Below are 25,737 nucleotides of genomic sequence, written 5' to 3' on the forward strand. Positions count from 1 at the left end.
CGTTATCAATGCAGGTATAGTTTACCTTTTCCCAGCATTAATTGCAAGCCTTTTTTGTTCTCAAATAGCAATGATCTGAACGTGTTCGGTGCAATGGAGAGATATTCTCCACGCATTCTTGTGCTTGGCAGTGCCAATTGAACTTTGATAGGAAATAATGGTTGGAAACGTAAAGCGTTTCAGGTAAAGTGTTGGTCCAGCGAAACGGCCATTCTCCAATTGCATTGAACTGCGCGTTCCTTCAAACACCGTTCCGAAGTAGGACATCACAAAATGACAGACACTAATCGCAGCAAACAGAGCTATCTGCACAAACACAACGGAAAGATCGATCCGCAATCAGTGCAATCCCCGTCGGGACAGCTCTCGACAGGCTCGAACACTACCGAACATGGCCGTGCAGCCAGCCATACCGGGGGTTCCCTGAAACGTAACAATAGTCATCATCAGCGGTTGAAAAAATCAAACACAAGCACCCTCGAACGAACCTCTAATGGTGGCCCCGTGGAGTACGGAGCGGATCGAACTGGTGGCAGCTTCAGCCATCATCATCACCAGCAACAGCAACAACAGACCGGAACGACCGCTACGAGATCCGGCGCCGGTTCCAGTCTAGCCAAGAGCTGGTCGAAAACATCCAGCAGCAGCACCTCGCAGTCCACATCGCATGGTCCGGCGGAGCAAACATCACACCCACTGGACACAGCGGCCAGCAGTGGTCGACCTCCGGGGACAAATTTAACACCCACCGTCAAAACGGAAGCATCGCTCAGTGACGATTTTAAACGCTTCCACACACTACGCAACAGCTACGGCGGCAAATCCAATTTAAATGTAAATAACACCGACCAAACGATAAAATCGCAGGTCCTGCTTCACCAGCAAAAGCTGCGAGAGTACTCGCGACAACTTCCAGCACAGCAACAACAGCCGCACCATGACAACGATAGCTACTCAACCTGCTCCTCGTCTCAGTCGGACTACCAGCATCCCCAGCAACCGCAGCATCATCAGCAGCAGCAGCAGCAGCAGCACCATCGCCACAAGCATCACACACACTATCGTGTGCATCACCATCAACACCATCAGCAGCAGCAACAGCAGCAGCATCCCAATGTCCAGCTGGCTCAGACCATCTACCCCATCTCTGCCACGGTCGCCGCAACTGCCACATTGACACGCGCTGGCGGTGGAGGTTCGATATTGAAAAATGCCAACAGCAGCACCAACCATCAGGACCCGGTCGGCAGCCGGAACAGCCTCAAACGAGGTCCGGGTGGATTAAGCACGCTGTCACTCTGTAGCTGCGACGCGGAAACGGAGGTAAGTGAGTCATTATTACAGGAATTTCCTTCTCATCTGCTGCTTCCTTTCGTTCCTGTTTCGCTCTTTTGCTTTCATCCATTTTCAGACATCGATGGAATAGAATGGGGCATTGGGGTGGAAGAGAATGAAATGACCGATATGGTTTGTTAATCATTGACGTTCGCTTTGATATAAGTTTTTTTTTGCTCGATAACAAGTTGAAGTTGAAGGTCGACATGAAAAATAACCAGCTGGTAGTGGTATTACAGTGGCTATTATATTTCTCTCTCTTCATAAAGGATGCAGGACGCCATAGAGATCTCGTGATTTATGATTTTATTTTCAATAACTCAGATTATGCTTAAAACTTCCTTTAAACCTGCTCCAACATAGTCCTTAGAACAATGTCAGTTCATTGAGAAGTTCGTAGATTAAAACAAACTTCTATTGAGCCATTCCCTGGAATCACTTGTTTAATCTTTCACGATCTCATAAACGCATCACGCTCCCGAGGCTATAAAACTTAATGTGTCTCTCAACAGGGGAAAAGAAATCCATGTCGCTGACTCGTTTTCTAATCTCCTTAATCGCAGGAAGACTCCATCCATCTGCGCGAAAGTAATTCCACGGATTCCTCTATTTTTAGTCGATAATCGCTTCCGTTGGGTCAATATCATTTATATAACGGAACGACCAACGTCTTGACACTTCGATACTGACCGCCAACCAGACCGCCCTCCACACGACCAACGATTGTAGAGCCGACGGCAAACGGAAGCCCAGTCATTGCAGCTGACCTGATGACTTCTTTTGCCGTCAGCAGACGTCGTCAGGTCGGTGGAATGGGAGTTTGTAATTAATTTTCTTAATCACGTTATCATCATACTTCCGCACAAGAAGCGCCGTAGACCATAAGAATAAGAAGCTACCGTGGGCGAAATATTACGTCAATATTACCGAGCGACTCGGAAGCTGTTGATACACGTTGGAGGAAAGAACAAGGACATGGCAAGATGAAATGTTTTTTTTTCCTGCGATGGAGATAAGCAGGAGAGGAATGAAAATGGAATAGAATAACGCCATCAAAACGTAACTTCAAGTTTTTGGCCCCATTACCAGAGAAACCTCACAAATCCAAGCTTTGGGAACGATACGAAATAGAATAAGCCAGATTAAACATTTCGGCTTATCGCCTGAGATTCAAATTGAAAATTCATCTTTCACTCTGGTTGAGAGGCGGGGTGTCGTTATTGCTTTCTCAAGGACGTCGATTGGACTGATGCTTTTACAGCACCAAGCCTGTTGGTGTGAAAATTGCCTGAAAAGGACGATGACCTTTAATGGGAATTTCTCTTCGGTCAAGTGGTGCGGGTAGAAGTTGCTTTGGTTAAAAGCTTTGGTTTACATGATGAAAGTGCTTAAAGCTCACACTCATTCTTTGAAACTTTCCCGCCTCGGAAGCTATATTTAGAACCTAACCATTAATTACAAGCAATTACTTCAGTTAGTTCAAGTATATCCGTAAGTTCAAGTGTTTCTTTAAGGAATCATCTACACAGTGAAGCTTAACGGATGGAGCTCCCTTTATGTTGAATAGCCCTTAACAGCCCCAATGAATGCAGCTAATTACATATTTCATTTGAGGCTGATTCAAGCTCACTTCACAACCTCAGGAATGTTTTGTATTGGTTTTGTAAAGCAAATTGGCCTTCTCACACTTGCATTTAACGATTGCAAACCTTTCATCAATGTCCTGTACTTCAACTCACTCTAAAGACCCTTTGCATTACTCAATCGATCGTATCAAATGACTATATTGGTTTCAGGCAAGGCAAATTTCTGCCTTCTCTCCAGCATCCTTCTCTGCATCGCACATTCATTTATTTTCAAATCATCTAAAACCTTCCTGCTTATATAATATCGTTCCTTCACCACACTGCATCACTTCCAAATGTACGAAATAAAGCTCACAATTACACAAATTGACCAATAACCATACGTAATGGTGCTATTCACACATCAAATACATATCTACAGCCTGTTCGGTCTCATGATGTAGGCTTGTGGTCTTGGCACTCTGGACGAAATAGCTGACAGGGCTCTTCCGATCATGGCCAGAGTGGTTCGTTCAAAGCAGGATGTGTGGACGTGTGAAAGTGTCACTAATATGGTCTGCTAATCTATCATTCCCTTACTTTTGCTGGCAGTTTCATCCCAATTAGCTCTCAGCTTGATGTGTTTGCTGGACACGATGCCAAAGTTTGGTTGCCTTTCTACGGAATGAAGGCATTCGACACTGATTCCGGTGTTACTCTACACTTTCACAGTTCGAGAGCAGCCCTCACATTCAATGCCTAGTAACTTCACATTACTCTGGACATTTTATCGCTTCGATCGGACTATTTTCAGGCTAGTCTTTTTCTCGTCTCCGATTTCATTCTATCTTCAAAAGTCTTGTTGTTATTAGCCATTCCTCTGGCTCCTCGCCGCAGCATCCCTTCCACTTTGCTTATGTCGTTCTGTTTCGTTTTTCTCCGAATCAAATATTTACAGATAATACCGAATCCATTAAGGCCATTATATCAGTACAGCCTGGACAGGAGAAATCCTCGCCAACACACCTACACGTGCGAGCAGAACGCACAGATTCTGCTGCGACTGGAAAAGGACCGTCAGAAGAAGTTCGGCTCCATGGGAAAGTTGGTAAGTGTTTATTCGTTTATGGTTTCATTTCGACTGAGATTTTATTTCCATCCAATTTTGGAGATTTGGTCGGTGGTAGGATTGTATTGATCTTCGGAGGGTGGAGTTAGCGCTGTTCTTGATGTCTCTCCCCTTAGACGAGTTCTGTGTTAGCATTAAAAGACTTTGGAAGAGTACTGCCGTGAGCTATTTTGCATCACTTTGAAGACGCTTACATTACACTCACGTACCTGTCACGAACAATTCGCGTCTAAAATGGGCGGTTTGAAGGCATCGTTCGACGTACGAATAGATAAAAGCGTAATGTATGATACTGGCTCCAGGCCGTTTGGTGTACTGCAGCAACCAATTCTACCTCCCATAAGATGGCATATTAGCATGAATCGAACAGGAAAAGACAAGACCATTAAACGCTTCTCTACATCCTCCAACTCATGGTTCCAAGAATTTTCAGACCCTATCTACAGCAGCTCTAAGCAGCGCTCAAGTGACTGGAGACTTGCTTTGAATTCAACAGACCCGAAGCTAAACGGCCCACATTCAACCGTTTCCAGAGCGGCTTCAAATTTCCACAATGACAGAAACAATTAGCTTTCTCCCTGCCAGCAGCATCGAAACAACAAACGATAGGACCAACAGGGCGCTCTTCATCAACAGCTTCTAGGGCATGACGAAAGGGCGCTTGAGAAAACTAATTTGCTAATGAAAACTCAACCAGCATCTCCCTCAACCGGGCCACTGTCTGCCACGCTGATGTATCTTCCTTTTTGGGGTGTCTCCATTTTGGCTGTTTAACTGAAACGGTTGAAGCCTGCTTTTTCCTGCTCCCTTTCCCAAACTGTTTCGAGTTCCATTAGCAGTGACGTTTTGCGGCTAACATAAACGACCTTTCCCACACTGACAACGGTCTAGTCGCGTGTGATGCGTATCATTTTCGACATTTCTGCCGTTTGCAACCACATCCTCCGACAACATCACGCCAAAAGCCACTGTTTAACTCCTGTTTAAGTTATACTCCAACTCTACAACACCAACACCATTGCCACAGCTTCCGACAAACGTGACTCCGACGACCTACACTTCCGAAATACACCGACCAAAGTTTTCTCATAGCGTGAAAATTGTGCAAAACTACCATTAATGCATCAATTCCTCCTGTTATCAACTCACTTCACAGCATCTCACCACATCAACCGGCGACTTGAGTGTAGCACCCGCAGCGATGCAACGACACTCGAGCATTACGGGTGCATCCGTACCGACCTCTTCCGTTTCGACTCCCACTCCAACGCCTCCTCCACCGGCTGCTCCCACTGGGCCGGCCGGAAAAGTCAGCGGAAATGCGTGTAAGGTGGCCGCCAACGTGCTCACATTCGACTGCCAGCATGGATCGTACTCTCGGGGTGATAATTATACAGAGGTAAGCTTGCACATCATCTAAATGCCGCGTTTGGGCCTTCGTTTGATGTGTCCGTGACGAGTGGGGCTACATTTCCTCTAGCTGAAGCCACTTTCGTACGAAAACACACATAAAAGGCACACATAACTGCCGTCAAATGTTCGTTCCTCATTTCCTAAAGGCATTTATATCACTCCGGAAATGAAGAAAAGGCTGATAAGAATGCTATCCCTTCACAGATATTGGAATTCTATTCAGAGCACGAGGCTTTTTCGGGAATTTGATGTACGATGGAAATATTCTCCATTCCATGGATCCATTTTTCTGCGCTTCCGGCAAAGGTGACAGCTGTCAAACCCAGTCGGAAAAAGTAAAAACTTAAACATTTACCCCGTGCACTAACTGGTGAGGGTAGAGTGTTGATCCTCCAAATCTAGATTCACATGTAAGCAGGAAGTAGAACTGTGTGGACTGACATGGGACGAGTTATTTATCTGGAAAAGCGAACGCAAAACGACAAAACAAAACTTTATCGCTTTGGAAAGCGAAAAAGATCCGAAAAAACGATCCACTTTCCCTTTTTTAGGTCCCGCGATCAAAACCTCGAACGGTTCTCTCGTTCTCCCTCCATGTCATGAGTGAATGTCGTCGATGGCTACTTCCGGTCATAAATTATTGGACAGCTTATCCGACCGACTTCAGACCATCGTTCGTCCGTTCGATTGCAAAACCCAAGGAATCCCGGTGAGCTCCGTCCCGGCATAGACAAAATTTATTGACCATACCATTTTGCGGCCATGGTTTCGGAGTATTATTTATGGAATGTCCCGTGTTTCTCCCATGAACAGCGTACAGAGGGAAGGAAATTGCAAATTCTTGTTTTGCTCCAAGATCGGAGAGGATGTTAAGCACAGAAGAGCGATTTGGAGAGGAAAGGTTTATTGGAGTTGGAGTTCCAAGACTAAGAAGCATTCGTTTCAGGAACACTTACCTATGACGGTCAGGGAGACAGGGTCGTGAGAGGATTCTCGAAGTTTTCGGCATGATGAGGGAGGGAATTCCGTTTGCAAATTGGCACTCCATTTTCACGCCCCAGCTGGCCGTAGTTGTTGCATTCCGATAGTATCGGTCGAATTGTTTCCATTCTCCGGGTTCCCCGTCCAAAAGGGAGAGCATGGGAATTTTGGGGGATTTCGAGGTATTTTGGGACTGTCTAGATTTATTGATTTTAGGTAAAGGTAGCCATAGTAGGGGAATAGGTTTTATCTGCTTTCCCTTTGTCTTTGTTGGCTGATAATAAATTATTTATTTCTCAAATAAACAGTTTTTTTGGAAATGTTTGGAGCTTGGCTCATCCATCATGGGATTTACCAGCAACGCTTAGAAAGTTTTTTAATCAATGTAGATTATGTTTAGTTTTGTGTTGAGGTTTCACTCTTCCACGTATTTAAGCACCGAGCTAACAAAAAAAAGGTATGGCTGCGAACTAAAAGCCAACTGACGTGTCTGTGGTTCTTCATTTCAATGGTTTGCTCAACTTTCACCCCAAAATGCATCATGCAATCAGGTCAAACATTCCACACATGCACACACGAGATAAAGATAAGAAACTGTGAACATGATAGTGCAAAGAGTACACACTACACCGTCTGCAATGCAAAAAACACTGCAGCCCGTTTTGTATGAGCCCTTTTGCATTCCATTTAAATGCTTTTGAATAATATCTCACAGCAATGGGAGCTGCTTTGTCGCCGTTAATGGAATTTTTAATGTCCTTCCACGTTCTGTTTTTAATCGAAAAGGTAAAAGATATTTTTTTATTCCTTCCTGAGGATGTGTGTGGTCATAGAACATAGTAAAGGAGATTCTTTCATGCGAGTTTTTAACACTTCTCGTTTGAAATTGTTTAAATCGTCTGAGAAGCATTTCTGGTAGAATGCAATTGAAACATTTTCCACAGCGACTTTAAGATTGCTTACGGTAGTCAATTTCATAGAATAATTCCTCCAATGTTTGATTCCAAGCCTTACCAAACTCATCAACTCATGTGCATTAATTTCTCCGAAAAACAAGCAACTCATAGGACTACCTTCACTCTTGGAAATTGCTAAGCTAAAACCACAACGATGCTTGTTCAGGACCATAAACAATGATCCAACTGCATCGTGCTGTGCATTCGATTTCCTAGACCTAGCCCACGGCTGATTATTTCACATCGCCAACACCCCATTCTGAGTAATGAACGTCCTTCCGGTGTGTGGAGAACGATTTCAGCGGACTTACCACAATTCACCAGCCTTCCTTCCTTTCATACACAATTGCTCTTCTCAACCAAATTTCTCGACTTACCATGCTCATCATCTCACCCCGGCTGGCTGGAGGTTAATATTTGTTTCATGCGATTTTTATTAAATGTCATAAAATGCACTCACACCAAGCTACGAAACATTACCAGCAGGGAAGGGAACATAAAACAACACCCCAGGAAGGAGAATAACTACACAAACAAACAAAATTGTTACGGCTTTGCAATCACAATTTGTGATCCGTGCACACTTTTGTCCGTTCGAAATAAAAACAGAGCTCAAGAAAACGGTTTCAGAACACGGGACTATAAGGTTCTTCAATTTTATCGATACAAACGACTGGTCTCGTTTCGAACAGCTGTACTAAAATGGGTTTAGCACTGACCGGATGTACTTGAAACGTGACCTTGGGGAACCGGTAGATTGAAATTGCAAAGCACACCAGAAAGACTGAACGAAACAAATGAAGGTGAACAATTTATTCGTTGCTGTATTCAGTAAATTCTAACAAACACACGAAAATGTCCAACTTGAATACAACTTGGTAAGGGAAAAGCAGTGATAATCATGTTTCAGTCCTATGCAGAAACAGCATACGGGATGAAAGCAGCGCTTCATTATAATAATTGATCACTTCGTTTGAGCAGATTGATGAAAGCGTTGTAAATAAACTTCACTGCTGAGCAGCCTTTCTAAGCTTATTAATAACAACGAACGTGAAACTGAAAACACCAAAGGAGGAAAATTAATTCCAACCATAGACGTGATGAAGCAACAAAGCTGGGTATTCTGGTTTTCCTAGTGCCCTAGCCAATTGATGATCTTTTGCTGTCCTTTTAGTTGCGATTTTCGCCTCTTTTTTGGACCATATTTTAATTTTCTAGCTTGCCAAATTCTCGACTTTTTGCTTCTTCATTATCCTTTCTACGGCCGTTTTTCTTCGTCAGCAATCAGACGCAAATTTTATCTTTAAACAAAGCCAAAAGTGAGCCAAAAAGTTCTACAGTACAACAAAACACATGCAAATAGAAAAGCTTGTTAACTACCCATTTCGCCTAAAAACAACGGAAGCAACTCGAAAAGCGAGGAAATTAAAACACAGGAAAAAGCACTACGGACGTGAAAAATGACGAACGAGACAAGCGCATGCTTTTGGTTCATGGAAATGGTGGAAATGGTGGTACAGAGAGGCGGGAACAGGACCGGAAAAAAGAACCGCGAAAAAGACAAACCATTACAAGAGCTGGAAAGAGCCGGTGGAATATGGAACATGGTTCGGCCTACCAGGTTCGTATCGTTTCATTTCCCCTTGCACGGAAAGGCATTTATTCTCTTCATTTCCATTACGGCCCAGCGTCATAAATATCCGCTCCATCTGGCGTAGTCAGATCATTTCTCTGCTGCCATTGCAAAGGCACCGAGAGGCAGCGTGATCCATGCTGTTGTTGTGCTTTTCCGGTCTGTTTTGCGGTTTTTCCTTACGACCGGGACGACATTACCATTAGTTGCATCTCCGGTCTTTGGGAATCGTGGTTTCGGTGCAGGGCAGTGCTCGAACTCGCTGGAAGATGCGATACAGATGCGTTAAATGTGCCCCAGTTTGTCATCCTCTGTTTCGAGAAGCTTTGCATCAACAGCTGCAACTACACGCTGGGAAGCTGTCTGGGAAGCTGACTGTTGCAGAAGGGATTAACGAGAAAAATGAGTTCCCTTCACTTCCGAAGTCATTTATTACGTGATTAAGGAATTGTTTTATGCCCTTATTTTAGATGGCAGAAGTACATTGCACTAATAAGATGCATCCTAAATGCATTTCCGTTGTATTTTGTATAATGGAAAACGCGAAATTGTATGGCTATAATAAACTCATTATAAGAGAAGCGGATAGGAGTATACCTGCCTGAAACTCACAGCGGAAAATCAAACGATTCTACATGAACGATGCTCCGTACACTCAAGCTCTATTCCAATCACTCCATCGTTCATGTTCCATCGTACAATCCAATATCAGTTATGCAAAGAATTTGTTGTGTTTGTTCAGCAACATCGTATGAAAGCCTCGTTCAATCTCTCTCTTCTCTCTTGCAGGACGACTCGTACAGTGAAGACATGATACCACCTCCACCTCCGCCACTACTCAACCGACGCCCTTCCTACGGATACGGCTGTGTGGTGCAGCAACCTGTTGCATCCGGACCGGAACCGACACACGCAGACCAGCAGCCAATGTATGACCCGACCGCCCAGCCCGCCATACCACCCGCCAACGTCGACGTGTACGGTCGTGAAGTGGACGGACTGATTGGAACTATGAATCAGCCGGATCTCTTCAACTTTGCCTCCAACACAAACGGCTCGTTGAGTGGGACACTAAAGTCAACATTGAAATCTGCCAAATCGTCGACAAACGGTAAAACAACTTCCGGCTCATTGCCCACCGATGGCAAGTCGAAGCTGAACGACCCACTTCCCGTTATGATGGTGGACCTGATGAACGGAAACGGAACGGTCGCACCACCGCTTCCGAATGGAACTGACCCGACCGGCACGAAGCCATATCCGCCTTACTATTTCGATGATAATTATCTGCATCACCACTACTACTACCGGAACGGGGAGACCGGTGCGGATGTGCCACTGAAGGACGCTGGGCTGGATGCAGCGGGGCAGATGTATCTCTACCATCAGCACCATCACCATCCGGACGCGATCCCCGCTGGCTACATTACCAACTACGATGCGCTGAATCTTCCCGCGAAGTACAACACAATCGGAGCGAATGGAGATTTACCACTGGCGGGACACTTTTCCGGGCTGGCGGGAGGCGGTGTCGGTCACCATGCAAGTTCCTGCAACATCAATCAGTACTCGGGCTCGACCAAAAGCAACCTCATCGCATCGCACAACCATCACTTCTCCAACTCGATCAGCAACTTCAACTTTAATCCCTCGCAGTACTTTGGGTCGGCGCTGGACCCTCCGCCCGGGACGACCATCATTCCTGGCGGCGTGATGGGAGGGGTGATGGGTGGTGGTGATGGCTTTCCTTCGTCCTGCAGACTTAACGGAACGCCCAACAAACAGCAGCCGCATCCGTGGAAACATCGTCAGTGTCCGAGTCGAGGTTCGAGCAGTACCGGTTCCGGATCATCAAGTAAGTATGAGGTTGGTTGGAAGACCTAAGGACGAGAGTTGTCTTTGGAAGTAAAGTTAATGCTACTCAGAATTCAATCACACTGTTAGCTCAGAACGTTCGTCATATTTTCTGGCTTAAGCTCCCCAAATTCCCAAATTTCAACCAAAAATCACAAGTGCCTTACAAACAGAAAATACCCGAGTACCCAAATGATCCTCGAAAGATTACGTTGTTAAACTATTTCCAACCACGGTATGTAGGTTGCGGTCTCCCGGACGCCATTCTCCCGCCGGAATGATTTGGGGTTTGAGGTTAGACCATCATTAATATCCGGTAAACCTAACGCTCCACCACTAACGAACGTTTCGAAATCAACAACTTTGCGTTTGCATTTCAATAGTTGCTGTGCTCAAATATTTCGCCGTGATTCACACCAACACACCAATGTTTTGGTCGTGCGCCAACCGAGCATAACTATAATGGCTTTGCAATCTAAGGCGCCAACCCTCAACCACAATAAGGTTCGCCGAAAGCAGGGACGAATGAGGTGTTGGTGGGAGTGTGGAGCAAATTTAAATTTCTAATAAATTATTCATCATGCAGAGAAGACAAACACAGGCCACTCTCTGCGTGGAAATAACACAACATAACCTCGCACACTTCCTGTGACGGTGCGCCACTGGGTGTTGTTCCATGTCGGATGGAATTCCCGAGCGGTGAGGGACGACGATGTTTAACATTTATCTCCGTCAATGAGCTCTACCGAAAAGCAGGAAGTTCAACAAACGCAATCCCGTACCTTTGTGTACAGCTAATGAATGTACTACACTTCCCGAGGTCCAAGGGTCCAGAGATTGGGTAAATCTGTTGCCTGGAATAACCCTGGAATTGTTGAGAATGTTTCAGTAAAGTCCACCAGACCGGGAGCACTCCACCAACACAATCCTACAAAAACAAACCCAAAGTCTGTTCGGATAAACGGCGCTCGTCCTGAGTTGGCAAAAAGTGTGTAAGATTAAGTTGAAGCGAGGGCTGATGCTGGAATGGTTGCGATCGTGAACGTCAAAAGGACGCAAATTAACATCGTTGCAATTTAGTTTCCAAGCACTCCACACTCTTCAGCACTCTCTGCCTCTTCAAAGTTTTCCCTTGGACATCACCACTTCACTTCAGCCTTGGAGTTAGAACACTTTGTGCAACAAATAAATGCTAATCAGCAGTGGTGTGATGGGCGAGAAGGAAGCTAGCGACTCGCTCCATCTCACTGGCCGGAAATGGGCGATGACAGCACGACATGACCGTCGCACAGCATGGTGCCACCAGGGACGGGGCGATTGCATTTTATCTTGCCTTTAGTGGGCTTCCTTCTTGCGCGTAATGAGTTCCCTGCCAGTCCCCAGATCGTAGCAAGCTGGGAGCAACGATAATTCCTCGAACAAACAAAAACAGCGCATTTTAACAGAGCAAAGTGCCCACACCATGGGAAATGTGCTTCTTTCTTAGACCCAAAGGAAGAAATTCCCCTGCAAACAAACGGGATAAAATGAATTAATTGCATTTCGTTAAGTGACAATGTATTTTAGTGCAAGTAAACACAGTGCATCGTTTGGAGGCATGAATCGTGATACTGAGAATCCACTCACTGCGTTCCACCAACGTCAATTTGTGCATTAAGCACGAGGGGGATGATATGCTAACGAGGATGTTTTACTATGTCTCACAGCTGCATCTTATAAACCTCCTTATCATGAACTTGTGTGTCTTTAATCGTAGGAAAAAATAACGACAGTCCTGGTTGGAGTCACATTAAATAACCTCCTGGACAGCGTCTTAACACACAGCGTCATCAATCATGTCTGGCGAGGAATTTCCGATGACCATGTTCCACTTTTTCTTATCCATAAAAGTAATCTTTCCACTCTAATGTTATTGATAGAATAGAGAAACTAATCAAACGCCATTTGCACCATTCGCCCATCCATCCGCTTCCAGAGTGGGATCTTCCTTCGAGACAGTGGCTTGCGGTGACCTCCATACTTCTGATTGCCGGAGCAGCCGGAGTGGCCGTCCCACTCGCGCTCAAGGTTTCGTCCGGTGCGCCCCTCGAGGAGCGGATGCAGGTCGCTATCCAGCTGCTTGACGCAGTGCCTTTAATCGATGGTCACAACGATCTACCGTGGAACATACGGAATTTCCTTCGCAATCAGCTAAACGATTTTCGGTAAGTATAAACTTTCTCTGCCTCGTGTGTCACAGAGTGTGTCCAATTAGTAACTTTTTCAATTTAGTTCAACTCCGTGGAAGAAACCTCTCCTTCGTGTGCATACGTGTTCTGGTTGAACTGCGGTTGAACGATGTTGTCCTAGAATCCAAGATTTCTGTCCAGGTCACTTTTGTCCTGCTCATTTCTATCTGTTTGTTATATGACCCAGTTTTCCATTCGTTCACTCTCAATCGATTCTCTTGCAAAGTTTTATTAACTTCTCTTTATCTCTTGAATCGCTCCATCGTGTCTTCAAATTACACGTAAAATGGAGCAAAGATTCAAATTGCAATCTTCATAAAACCTTTATCATAAGTTACCGTTGCATTATCCTATTCTCTCTAACAATTTTGCTATTTTTTTTTATGGCGTACTCATTTTGTTTTCTCCATTACTATTGACTTCAGTACCTAGCGTACGTATTTCTTGTACCGAATTTATAGAAGCAATAACTTATCACACCCCACCCCATCGCCGACCGTAAAAGGGAGAGAAAATGTTAAACCCATTAACACGACCATGTACGCGAAGGGCACACTGTTGATTGAAAAATAATGTAAATTAATCTCTCTCGCCCGCGCTAAGAAGCTTATCAGAAGCACGGCTGCTCGGGCCAACGCCCAGAGCCCGACAAAAGGTGAAAGAATGGCGAAGAAAGATAAAAATCAAAGTGAAAAAAGGGCACGCTGTTGTAAACGAAATTGGAAAAATACGCTCCTGTGCGTTGCCCTACCTTTTTTTTTTGCAATGGGTTAAAGCAATGCAAATTACCTTATTCCGCAACAGCGCCAAACCGCTCGACCGATCAGCCGGAAGTGCCCGGCACACCGCTGCTCCGGTTGATGAGAAGCAGTTTTATTGAACTTCTTCGACCGCCTTTTTTACCGCTTTCTTGTCGATGGCTTTGGTGGGACCAGAGAGTGGAAGGTGCGCGCACAGCTTTCGAATCACTTTCCACTTCAACGCTTCATAGCGCCATGGCACGAGGGGCAGCACAAAGGGTGGGGAGTGGATCCGTCGGTTTCAATGTTTCAAAGCGAAGCAATATTAATTTACTCTCCATCGATTCGTTAAAAGAATTCCCCATCCACCCCATCATTGTGAAATACCCGTGCCGTGGAACGTGCCGAAGGCTGTGCGTACCAGGATTGCATTCAATTAATTGGATAACGTTAACCTTTTTGCCTGTGAAATGAGATAGCAGATCCGGTGACCAAGGGGGCCTTCGCTGGAATTCGTAAAAGAACAAACAAAATTGCTGTCCCCTTTTTCGGACCTTCGTGCTCGAGCGATAAAATATACAATTTATGTACCGATTACCGAGTTGCAGGAGGTAGAGCTTTTGTTCAAGTAATACAACAATGAGAAATCGAATCTTCATTGCCACTATGACGGAATCTACAGTTTATCTCCATTAGTTTTGCTACCATGCCTGTCCTTGTGCTACACTGAACATTGGACATCAATCAATCCCGATTACTTTCATTCATGGCTAAATGTGCTAATCAAGTACCTGTTTCTAATCCACCTAATGCACCGACTACGAGACAAACAATAAGATGGCCATTGGTCTGAACGATACGATTATCGCATCAGGACGCAATGGCGTCGTCGTAGTCGCATGATAACGAATTAATTGATGTTAAGTGCTGGACGACAATGCCCGAGAGCGATAAAAGGATTTAATGGACGTTTACATTGCGACTGCTGATCGCTGATGTAAAGCTAATCGAATGGTAAGTGTCGTTTATTTAGCTTTTGATAGAGACTTTATTTGCTTCATTAATAAGTTCTTAAAATGCCACTTCGTTAAGAGCGATGCAATATAAGAGTTTGACCTTCGTTTAAGCTTATCGATGTGTCCGGTTCTTTGAGCACATTCGTTTAACAAGATGTAAAGCATCCAAAACACGGCAAGTAATGGCACTGAAGTCATATACAATATTGCATACCTTAATCATCTAAACCTATTACTAAAATAGATTCTATTTTCATCAGGATTTACATCGCCCCGAAAGCGTAAAACGTTGACATTAATTTACTTGTGCCTTTCTTGTTATCGCTCTCTCTCTCCCGCGTGACCCATTCAACTATGTTCATTAATAGGTGTTGAAGGTGGTGGCTCTCTGAGTACACAGTATATAATGCGTTCTCTTCCACCCGGTCCAAAACCTTGCGGTCCGATTCGATCAATGCGGATGCACCAAAGTATGACGTACGGTCGACGGTGGACTTGCAGCTCGCGGCAAGGTAATGGTCTATCATTTTCCAAAATTTGTCCCCCACGACGCAAAGGGCCCTTCAAAATAGAATTTCATTATCACGCCAACTCTTTGACCGGCTGCAAAATATAATGCTCCCCGATGAATCGGACCTAAACGCGAACCGAGCTTCTTTCTAATCTGCTGCACACCTTCAATCGTTATGCCATAATTACAGTCCAAGCGCTCCACGGGGACCATAAAAGATAATTAAGAGATTACTCACGGTTGGCCGGAATGGATGGGTTGCCACGTCCTTCTGGCGACTGCTGCATGTGATGTGCTCGCTCGTGTGGCCATCGAAGAGTTAAACACCCGCATTTTCCAAAATTGCGAAAGGATGGCCAGTCGCATCGAACGCAGTATCAGCAGCAGCAGCAGAGAGTCATTGTGGTTCCATCGGTTCGGCCAAACCTTGGAATTGAAAGCTAAATTCACTTATGCACTTTCCACTGAAACTGGCAATGGAGTGTCCTTTTGTGGTGTAACCGTCAAAGCTTGGTCATATGGGTCTACCCACCTGCTTTTCGTTCTGGTTCATGCACTTCGATGATATAGATGCTCCTAAGTACTATGCACCATGATTCTAATGTAAAGATAATAGATTACATTTTTCATTTGAATTGCACTAAATCTATGATTACCGAGGCGATATGAAAGAAAAGTGCATTAAGCTTTAAAAGCTTTAGGTAGATACCTTTCAAATTCTTTCAATCGACCGATGTTACAAATGAAACAAAGTGCATATCATTATGTCGTATGTACTAATTGCACTTCAATCGTCGCCAACTTCAAACACAAACTAGTTCTAAATGCACGAACACAAATAATATGTCTCGTGCCTTCCCCAAATTTGATAATTGTTAGCTAAAAGGCAATCAAACCCATCAAGCAACTATCTAATTTGCATCAGCAATCAATTTGTTGCGTCCTTCGAAACACTAAGTGCTACGAAGCTCCACGAAGCATACGCCATTCCGTACCGTACTACCCCGCCGATTTAATCACACTTCTGGCGACCTTTCCGTTGTGCCACAGCGTGCCACAAACACCAGGACACTTTTGAATAATACCGCAAACTTAACTGGTTAATAGATGGCATCGTTTTGCAGAACCAGCGGTAGTCTCTCTTTCCGCCAGTGCTTATGTAGGGAACGGAAGATGCTGCTCTCTGTGTAGCGCGTCTGCGTAACTCAGAAAGGGTCGGAGTAGTAATGAAAATGTATTCAACATCCTTCATTGCTTCATACCGTTCCGGCAGGACCGAACGTTCTGTACACGCATTCCTCCCTCGACCATTCAATCCCACGGGAATGGCTGCAATAATAGAAGACAAGGACACAATCCTAGTCTTGATTGCTGGGGAGAGAGTTGGCGCAAAAGCACCGACAAATTGGGGATCTTGTTTCTGTTGAATTTTGTACCCTTGATTCCTCTTCCCTCTGTTTTTTGTTGGTTTAATGAGGGGTTAGAAATAGGCCAAAGGGACAAATTAAATATTATTGTTTAATTTCTTTTCAGCCAAACATGCGCCATCTTTTGATAGTGTAGAGCTTGCGCGGTGGTGTTCGTGTGGTGTTCGGCACCACTGGTGGTGTTGCGCTCCTGGCTGCTTTTCCGAATTCACCACTTTCGAGCGTCACACTGTGGTAAGATTAAGTTAGTGTAGGTAGGTAGCGATGTAATACGAAGTATAGGACACGAAGTATAGGATACGAAGGATAGGACACGAAGGATAGGACCACGATCGGCGCATCCGATCGCTCCTATTCGTGTCCTATCCTTCGTGTCCTATCCTTCGTATCCTATACTTCGTGTCCTATACTTCGTATTACATCGCTACCTACCTACACTAACTTAATCTTACCACAGTGTGACGCTCGAAAGTGGTGAATTCGGAAAAGCAGCCAGGAGCGCAACACCACCAGTGGTGCCGAACACCACACGATCCCCCTCCAGTGACGTAGTCACGCTTTTATATCTGCCGTCAAACGCTTATTGCGGACTCGGCGGTCTTATTCTTAGCGAAAATGAACATGTTTTTTCGTTACGGGGGACTTTTCCAGCGGCTTGGTTGCCTTAGTATGAGCTTCACACTCAAAAGCGGGTTTGAGTCGATCAATAGAAATTGATTCATTCCTATCCTTCATTTGAATGACAAAAAATTTTCTGAATCTTCGAACAACGGTATATGGACCGTCATAGGGAGCTTGAAGTCCTGTTTTGACCTTATCAACCCTGACAAATACTTGTCTACAATTTTCTAGGGCTTTAGGTATGTAGTTGTTCGTATTATTGTTATCTTTAGGGCTCGATGGCTCTACGGATTTGAATGCTTTCTTTAAATCAACGATTAAGTCAGATGTATCATCATCGATTTCGTCTCTAGATGGTACAAAAACTTCTGCAGGTAATCGGAGACTTTGACCGTAGACCATTTCTGCTGGGCAACCTCTGATTTCATCTTTATAAGAAAGACGAATGCCGAGAAGTATTAATGGTAACCGAACTGTCCATCGTGGTGAGTTCCCACTAGCTTTTAAGGCTTCCTTTAGCCGACGGTGGAAACGTTCCACCATACCGTTGGCTTGTGGATGATAGGCAGTGGTTGCAATATGGTGTGTGCCCAATAGTTTGGTCAACTCCTCGAATAATCTTGAAGTGAATTGTCTTCCTCTATCTGTCGTAATTCTTAACGGACAACCAAACCTAGACACATACTGTTCCACGAAAGTTTTGGCAACAGTAGCCGCAGAGATGTTAGTTAGAGGATAACACTCTGGCCATCTGGTGAAACGATCTACTACTGTTAATAAATATATTTTGTCCTCAGATGGAGGTAAGGGTCCAACAATGTCCATATGAATATGGTCAAACCTTCCCTTTGGAAGTGAAAAAGATTCCAAAGGTGATTTTGTGTGCCTAACTACTTTAGCTCTTTGGCAAGCAGAACATGCGCGAGTCCAATTAGCTACATCTTTATTTATGGCTGGCCAAAAATATCGATCAGTCATCATTTTCCTAGATGCTTTTATGCCAGGATGGGAGGCATTGTGCACACCATCGTATGTTTCCTTACGTAAGGATTTCGGGACGTACAGTCTATTTTTCCCCGTAGAGACCTCAAAATACAATTCTGTGTTGTTTAGCAAAAGCTTATCAAGTTTATAAGCAGAGTTTTTATTTTTTTTATTCTCCAATAATGTTTTCAATTGTTCATCAGTACGTTGACATTCAGAGAAAATTTTGTAATCCAAGTTACTAATTGAATCCGTTTCTGCCACACGCGAGAGAGTATCTGCAACTATGTTGCTGTCTCCTTTGATGTATCGAATGTCGCTTGAGAACTGAGAAATGAAATCTAAATGACGATTTTGTCGAGGTGATTTCTCGGTTTTTGACGTCAGCGCTGTGGTGAGCGGTTTATGGTCAGTATATATAATAAATGACCTGCCTTCTAAAAAATGTCTAAAATGCTTGATGCTCAGCACGATTGCCAATAATTCTCTATCGAACGTAGAGTATCTTTGTTCGGTTGGGGTGATTACTCTAGAGAAGAATGCTAGTGGTTGGCAACTTCCTTCAAAATGCTGTTCCAGCACCGCTCCCACGGCGAAATTAGATGCGTCCGTGGTTAAAGAATAAACTGCATCGGACCTTGGGTGTGACAGTATCGTAGCTTTTGCTAGGTCTGACTTGACCTGAAGGGCCGCTTTGTCGCACTCCTCCGACCAGTCGAATGTCTTTAATTTCTGCTTGGTGTGCTGTGCTATCAACTTGTACAAGGGTCTCAACGTATTTGAAACGCTCGGTAAGAAACGGTGATAATAGTTGACCATTCCCACAAATCGCTGTAGTTGTTTAACCGATTTTGGCGTTGGGAATGTTTTTATCGCTTCTACCTTATCCGCGCATGGGATAATTCCATTAGCTGAAATTGTGTGGCTTAAGAAATTAATGGTAGATACACCTAGCACACACTTGGACGGTTTAATTTTTAAATCGTATTCTGCCAGCCGATTGAACACTATGCGCAAGTGCTCAAGGTGCGTTTCCTTCGTCGAACTGGCAATTAGAATATCGTCAATGTAGACGAATACGAAACTGAGGTCATTGAATAAACTGTTCATGAACCTCTGGAATGTTTGACCGGCATTTTTTAAACCAAAAGGCATTCGTAAAAATTCGAACATGCCGAAAGGGGTAGTAATGGCCGTCTTATGTATGTCCTCTTCTGCTACTGGGATCATATGATATGCTCGTACTATGTCAAGCTTTGAAAAAAAAATTGCAACCCTGCAGTTGCATGGTAAAGTCCTGGATGTGAGGGATCGGATACCGATCTGGTGTCGTAATGGCATTAAGCCTTCGATAATCCCCACATGGTCTCCAGTCATTGTCACCCTTCGGCACCATATGCAAGGGTGATGACCCTGGTGATGATGATGGGCGACAAATTCCTAAGTCTACCATTTGCTGAAATTCCACATGCGCGATTTTTCGCTTTTGCGGGTCAAGGCGACGTGGCTTCGCAAAAGGCAAAGGGCCTTTGGTTTCAATATAATGAAACACATTATGACATACTGGCTTTCTGTAGTCCGGTGGTTCTACCAAAGATGGAAACTGGTGTAGAACTCGTCCGAAGTCTCCTGCTTCAAGTACAAAATGTTTAGGGGAAGGAGTATCCACAAGTGCCAATGATCCTATGATCGCTAAATTAGTGGTCGAATCAATTAGCTTACGCCCTTTGATATCCACTAGTATTCCGGTTTTGTATAAAAAATCCGCTCCTATTATAGGACGATTTACGGATGCTATGATAAAAATATGGGTAAAAACTCTTTTGAAACCTAAACTTACTTGAATCAGCTTTGTGCCATACGTCACTATGGTACTTCCGTTGGCTGCTTGCAAAACTAAGTCTGTAGGTTTATGAGCTTTACCAGCTAAATGAAATGGAATGACGGATACATCAGCCCCTGTGTCCACTAAAAAGGTAAATGATGTCATCATATCATTTACGAACAAACGAGGAGAAGTACTATATGCTCTAGGGAGATCCGCCAACTCCCGTGAGCTTCTTAGTTTTTTTCTTCCTCTGAGTGTTTGACTCGTGTTGTGGAAAAATTACAGGGCTTAACACACTTGGTTGCTCCGTTACCGTATCTGTAATGATACCAACAAAATGGTTTCCTATCACGAGATGGACTTTGGAAATTTCTTCGTTCTCTAGAGAAGCTGCGTCTATGATCACGATGTTGTCGTTGGGAAAGATTTGACATCTTCTTGATCATGTCGCGTAGTTCGCTTATTTCACGCCGGATTTCATCAGACGCTGAATCGCATGTAACTCTAGCACGAGTATTCACTTCGGATAGTCCACTAGATTGTGTGCATTCCCATAACCTGTCTGCTATCCGCAATTGCTCAGCGTGATCTTTTGTATCAACTGCAACTAAGGCTACCTCAATCGATTTAGGCAGTCTTGACTTCCACAATTTCCTCACAAGAGTTACGGAAAGATCGGTAGAATCCCCAGCTATCTGTAGCATGTATCGATAGAAATCTGATGGAGTTCTATCTCCTATCTCAACATGATATAACAATTTTGACAATCGTGTTTCCTCACTACTTGTCAACCGTTTTAAAATTTCTCCCTTTAAGTGAGAGTATGGTTTTACCGGGTCAGGACTTTTCACAATGTCCAGCACCTTAGCTAATACTTCCTTGGACATTGCAGCGATCAAATATGTGTATTGCGTGCGCTCCCGTGAAATTTTTGAAAGCTCAAATTCCGCTTCTGCTTGAGCGAACCAAACCTCTGGAACGTCCTCCAAAAAGTTGGTAACTTCGTAGATATACGCTCTACCCCCAGGGGAGGATCGCCCGGTGCCGACACCTTTGTCGTTCCTGCCGAACTTGAACTCTCCTCACCCTTTCCTTCGGCACCAGCTTTCAAAGACATCACTCTGTGGTTTACAAAACCAATACAAAGAAATCTAACCTGTTTTCTAATTCACTACACGCACTTAAATTTTTAAACGTACCAAGGATAAAAATGACCTATAATACTGATCGCAAAATTCAGTTCAATAAATACAAGGTTTTTATAAAATGCAAGGAAAAATTCAAAACGCGTAGTATTTCAGTATAATTTATAACGAAGAAAATGTGAAAAAAAATACTGCGCTAAATTGTATACGATAAAAATGTACTAATGAAATTGCACGTAAGAAATTGCACGTATTTTCTCGTAAAACTCGTAAAACAACGTTGCACTTAATGAAATATTTACTTATAAACGCACCGAAAAAGAAAAAAAAAAAAAACACGCGTCGTATAAAACGCATAAAAATACACTGAGTTTCTGGCACAAGTATCACCGAATGAAAATAATAATAATAATAATAATAATAAGGAACGGGCTCACCGGTTGTCGATCGATGAAAACTGGATACAAGGCCGCTTTCAACACCGCGTGGCTCCGAAAACGCGATGGCGCTACTACTTCCAAAACGCGATGGCGCTACTGCTTCCAAAATGCGATGGCGCTACTGCTTCCAACACCGCGTGGCTCCGAAAACGCGATGGCGCTACTGCTTCCAACACCGCGTGGCTCCAAAAACGCGATGGCGTTACTGCTTCCAAAACCGCGTGGCTCCAAAAACGCGATGGCGTTACTACTTCCAAAACCGCGTGGCTCCAAATACACGATGGCACTACTGATTCCACGGTGGTGTTTCTGGTCACAAACAGCGACAGTGATGCTCCTTACGGGAAATCGGGTGGCTTCCTCTCTACCCCTTGGTCGTGTGGTTTCCGTGCTTACACGGACACGTTGTCGAACTTGTAGCTCTTGCAGATGAAAAACACGATGACAATGGGCTCTCCGTGATCACAGTATCAAACGTGATATATGTGATCGTTCTGCTTATCTCGTGACCACAACGCACGGTGGTGGCACTTTGTATCTACTGATGTCAAATGCTGTACGGCTCCGGGAACTATGATGCTGGCCGAAAACCCCAGGGTACTCCTTCAACACAGCGATGACGTGGGCCCGAGAAAAAAAATACTCTTACGGGACGTCGTTGGCTCCGAAAACGGAGGGCTTCAGCAGGGCACTCACGGTGAATAGTAGTCGATCGACCGAACAATCGTGGTTGTGTAATATTATCCTACTGGATACGGCGAAACCACAAATCGCGTCGGTGATAGATTTCTCCTTCACTCCAAAATGCGCTTCAAGCACACGGGATAGCGATGTACCGGGACAATGGATTACGTCGGCGGCAAATACTTAACCGATGACGGCGACGGAGAATGTTCTCCTGGGCGATTGATCACGACAGCAATTTTTCACGTTCCGCGATTTTGATCACGTCGGGGTCACCAATGTAGAGCTTGCGCGATACAATTTATTTTGTTTAACGTGACAATTGCGACGAGTGAATTACACGTGAACTGTATTGGTCGGCGGTCGAAAGATAAGAGAGCGACAATCGGCGCATCCGATCGCTCGCAAGCTCGAGGACCACGATCGGCGCATCCGATCGCTCCTATTCGTGTCCTATCCTTCGTGTCCTATCCTTCGTATCCTATACTTCGTGTCCTATACTTCGTATTACATCGCTACCTACCTACACTAACTTAATCTTACCACAGTGTGACGCTCGAAAGTGGTGAATTCGGAAAAGCAGCCAGGAGCGCAACACCACCAGTGGTGCCGAACACCACAATAGAAAGGATTTCGCAAAGACCTCATTGCTCTATTGCTCTCAAAGCTTACACTGTAGCTGTGATTTACGCGATGAAGCAGACAAGATACGTTAAAGCACTTCCGTTCAGAACTTTCCAGACAAATGCCTCAATAAGCTACACATTTATCGGCCCATATTATTCCAATCCAACTTCATCCATCTTGTTTGCCCGACCTTTGATGACTTCTTACATCAGCTTTCGGGCAACGAGAAGCATACGCTCGGGATGGCATTCGTTCTGTCCTACCAAACCGTTCTGCCCTACACGCCACAAGCCACGAAGGTTAAACCAGGCCAACCATCTGCAGTCCTTGCTGCTTTTGCCGTACACCGAAAGCCGTATCACAAAAATCCCACAAAAACTAACTATCCGCACGACCACAGATGCCCGTACGGCATCCGGATTTGACAATAAAAATTTCGACGAAAGCGAGTTCTGACACAGAGAGAGAGAGTGTGTGTGGTAAGGGTGGTAGTGGCGCAGTGAGACATCAACGAAAGCAGCAGAAATTGCTATATTGGTATCTGCAACGTGGAAAGGAAAGGCTCACACAAATTGCTGCGGATGGACTGGACGTAACTTTTGCCTTTGCTTTTGAGACACATTTTGGACACATTTGGACGTACTGCATAACTGACTGCTTATATTAGGTCTTTCTCCATGTCTTATTAGGGTTACTATTTCATTCCAAAATTTCAGTTTTAATTGCCAAATTTTCTCATATATTTATGCTCTCCTTTAACGTTGCATATTTAAAGATGGAACTCAACGCACGGTTCCTCGCTATCAGGCGACATTTCAAAGTATTCCCGACCCCGAAGCATATTTTTCCCGCTAATTTGATTGTTTTTAATTTAAAAAAAACACACGCTTTTACATATTAATTTCACATTTCTCGACACACTTTTTCGTATCGTTTGCCCATCGTGCCCCCATAGCGACACGTGTTTTTTGAATTAAATAAACAGGGAATTCTTCGAAAACTGTGCGTATGCAAATTGCATACAAATGCGCAGAAAACAATTTGTATTGATTGTTAGCTAGAGCAACGGGTTTTCCGGTAGTCGCACGATATACTTTTATTCCGCAGCGATACAGCGGTACACTGTGCATGTGTAATTAACATATGTTTCCCTCTATCCGCGCCTTCCAGCTCCGGGAACAAATGTTTAATCATTTTTGCACAACTCCAACATACGCTTGAAAGGAACGCGAATCAGAAGCCAGAGAATGGGACAAAATACTATCCTTGGAACCGGTTCCGTGAATGTTAGGTAACCTACTTAACCTCTCAACTCATACCTCACTGAGCTGTGTGAAATGGAACAGTCTTTTTTTCATTAAAATTATGTCACTTCCACGCAGTTATTTGGCGGTATGTCGCAATTTGTATTACCTTTTCGTTTCTACTTTTCCTGAAAAGCTTAATACACAAATCAGCGTAGAAAACCTCGCCGTACAAATGGACACGGGCACGTGTAGAGAGTCCTTGAGCTGACAAGGAAGATGCAAAGTAAAGCTGCTGAACACGTCCACACTACCACTGTCCACTGTCTAGAGCCTAGAACTTCCAGGCTTAGTACATAGCAGGCGTTGTCGTGTCAGCTCGGTGGTCATGGTGAGAAAGTACCATAATGTTTCATGGCTTACTGCGAGAACAAAAACAAAACCTTACTCTGCACACCAAAAACTCATCGTCGGTGTGTCGGTGTCGGTCCCACATCGCATCCGGAATGCAGTCCAGTTTGCCATAAATTCCCATTTGTATTCCAATTTAAAGTTGATAACGTTCGCTATCCTTTTCTTTGTCTGTTTCCCCCCCCCCCCCCCCCCCCCCCCCCTACACAGGCACACGTGCGCTGGAACCACAGAGCGATTGTTCGCGAAAAATGAAACCAGTTTCAGTGACAGTTTTCGGTCTGGATGATCCGCACCGTCAAAAAATGGGTGACGAAAATCGTGTCCCCGGCGATATGATCCGTTCCCGAAGAGCGGTAAGTAAGCGGATTTTGGGCAGCATTTAATACCCTCTTTTTTGTCTTTCTTCCCTTTCCATCAGCTCCACTTCATCGTGGGATTGAATCGGTCCTCATCGTCCCTATCGATTGATTGAAGCTTGACTTCGAATATGTGATCCATCATGTTGTTCGGTTCGGCCGCATTCTCCGCAGGTTGAAACTTCCATCATCATCCATTGGTAAACGAGGCGCCAATACGTGGAAGCCCTGTACTACACCATAAATGAACCACATAAAAGGGAAGCTCACCTTTCGCGCGATGCTATCGTGCTATCGGATCCGTTCCCATAGAATAGTGAGCATTCCAGAGAGTTTCATCCTCGAAAAGTCCCCTTTAGGTTTAGCCACTAACAGTTTCATCAATTGTGCTCCCATCGGAAATCGGAAATCGGATCCGGTGGCATAATCCACAGATCCGGCAGACAAATCTGGTTTTGTTAAAACCCAAAATCGGATTGTAATTTAGCGCCTGTTTGAAAGCTAGAACAATGCAGTGCATTAGTGAATTGTTTCCTGTAAAGTGTAAAGCTGTAAAGCTTTGTGAAGTGTTAGTTTTGTGTTGAGGAGATAAGGTAAGTAAACTAA

The 25,737-nt window shown here is 44.4% G+C and overlaps 1 protein-coding gene across 1 annotated transcript; it reads left to right on the forward strand.

The window, feature by feature from the left end:
- The first annotated feature begins 273 nt into the window (after positions 1 to 273).
- LOC121596726 lies at positions 274 to 25,737 on the forward strand. Its single transcript, XM_041921922.1, has 6 exons — positions 274 to 1,323; positions 3,859 to 4,008; positions 5,186 to 5,428; positions 9,802 to 10,867; positions 12,842 to 13,070; positions 25,194 to 25,737. The coding sequence occupies exons 1-6, from the start codon at positions 274 to 276 to the stop codon at positions 25,213 to 25,215; spliced, it is 2,760 nt and encodes a 919-aa protein (XP_041777856.1). The 3' UTR covers positions 25,216 to 25,737.

Source organism: Anopheles merus, chromosome 3R (genome assembly GCF_017562075.2).
Source record: "Anopheles merus strain MAF chromosome 3R, AmerM5.1, whole genome shotgun sequence".
NCBI classification, from domain to species: Eukaryota; Metazoa; Arthropoda; class Insecta; order Diptera; family Culicidae; genus Anopheles; species Anopheles merus.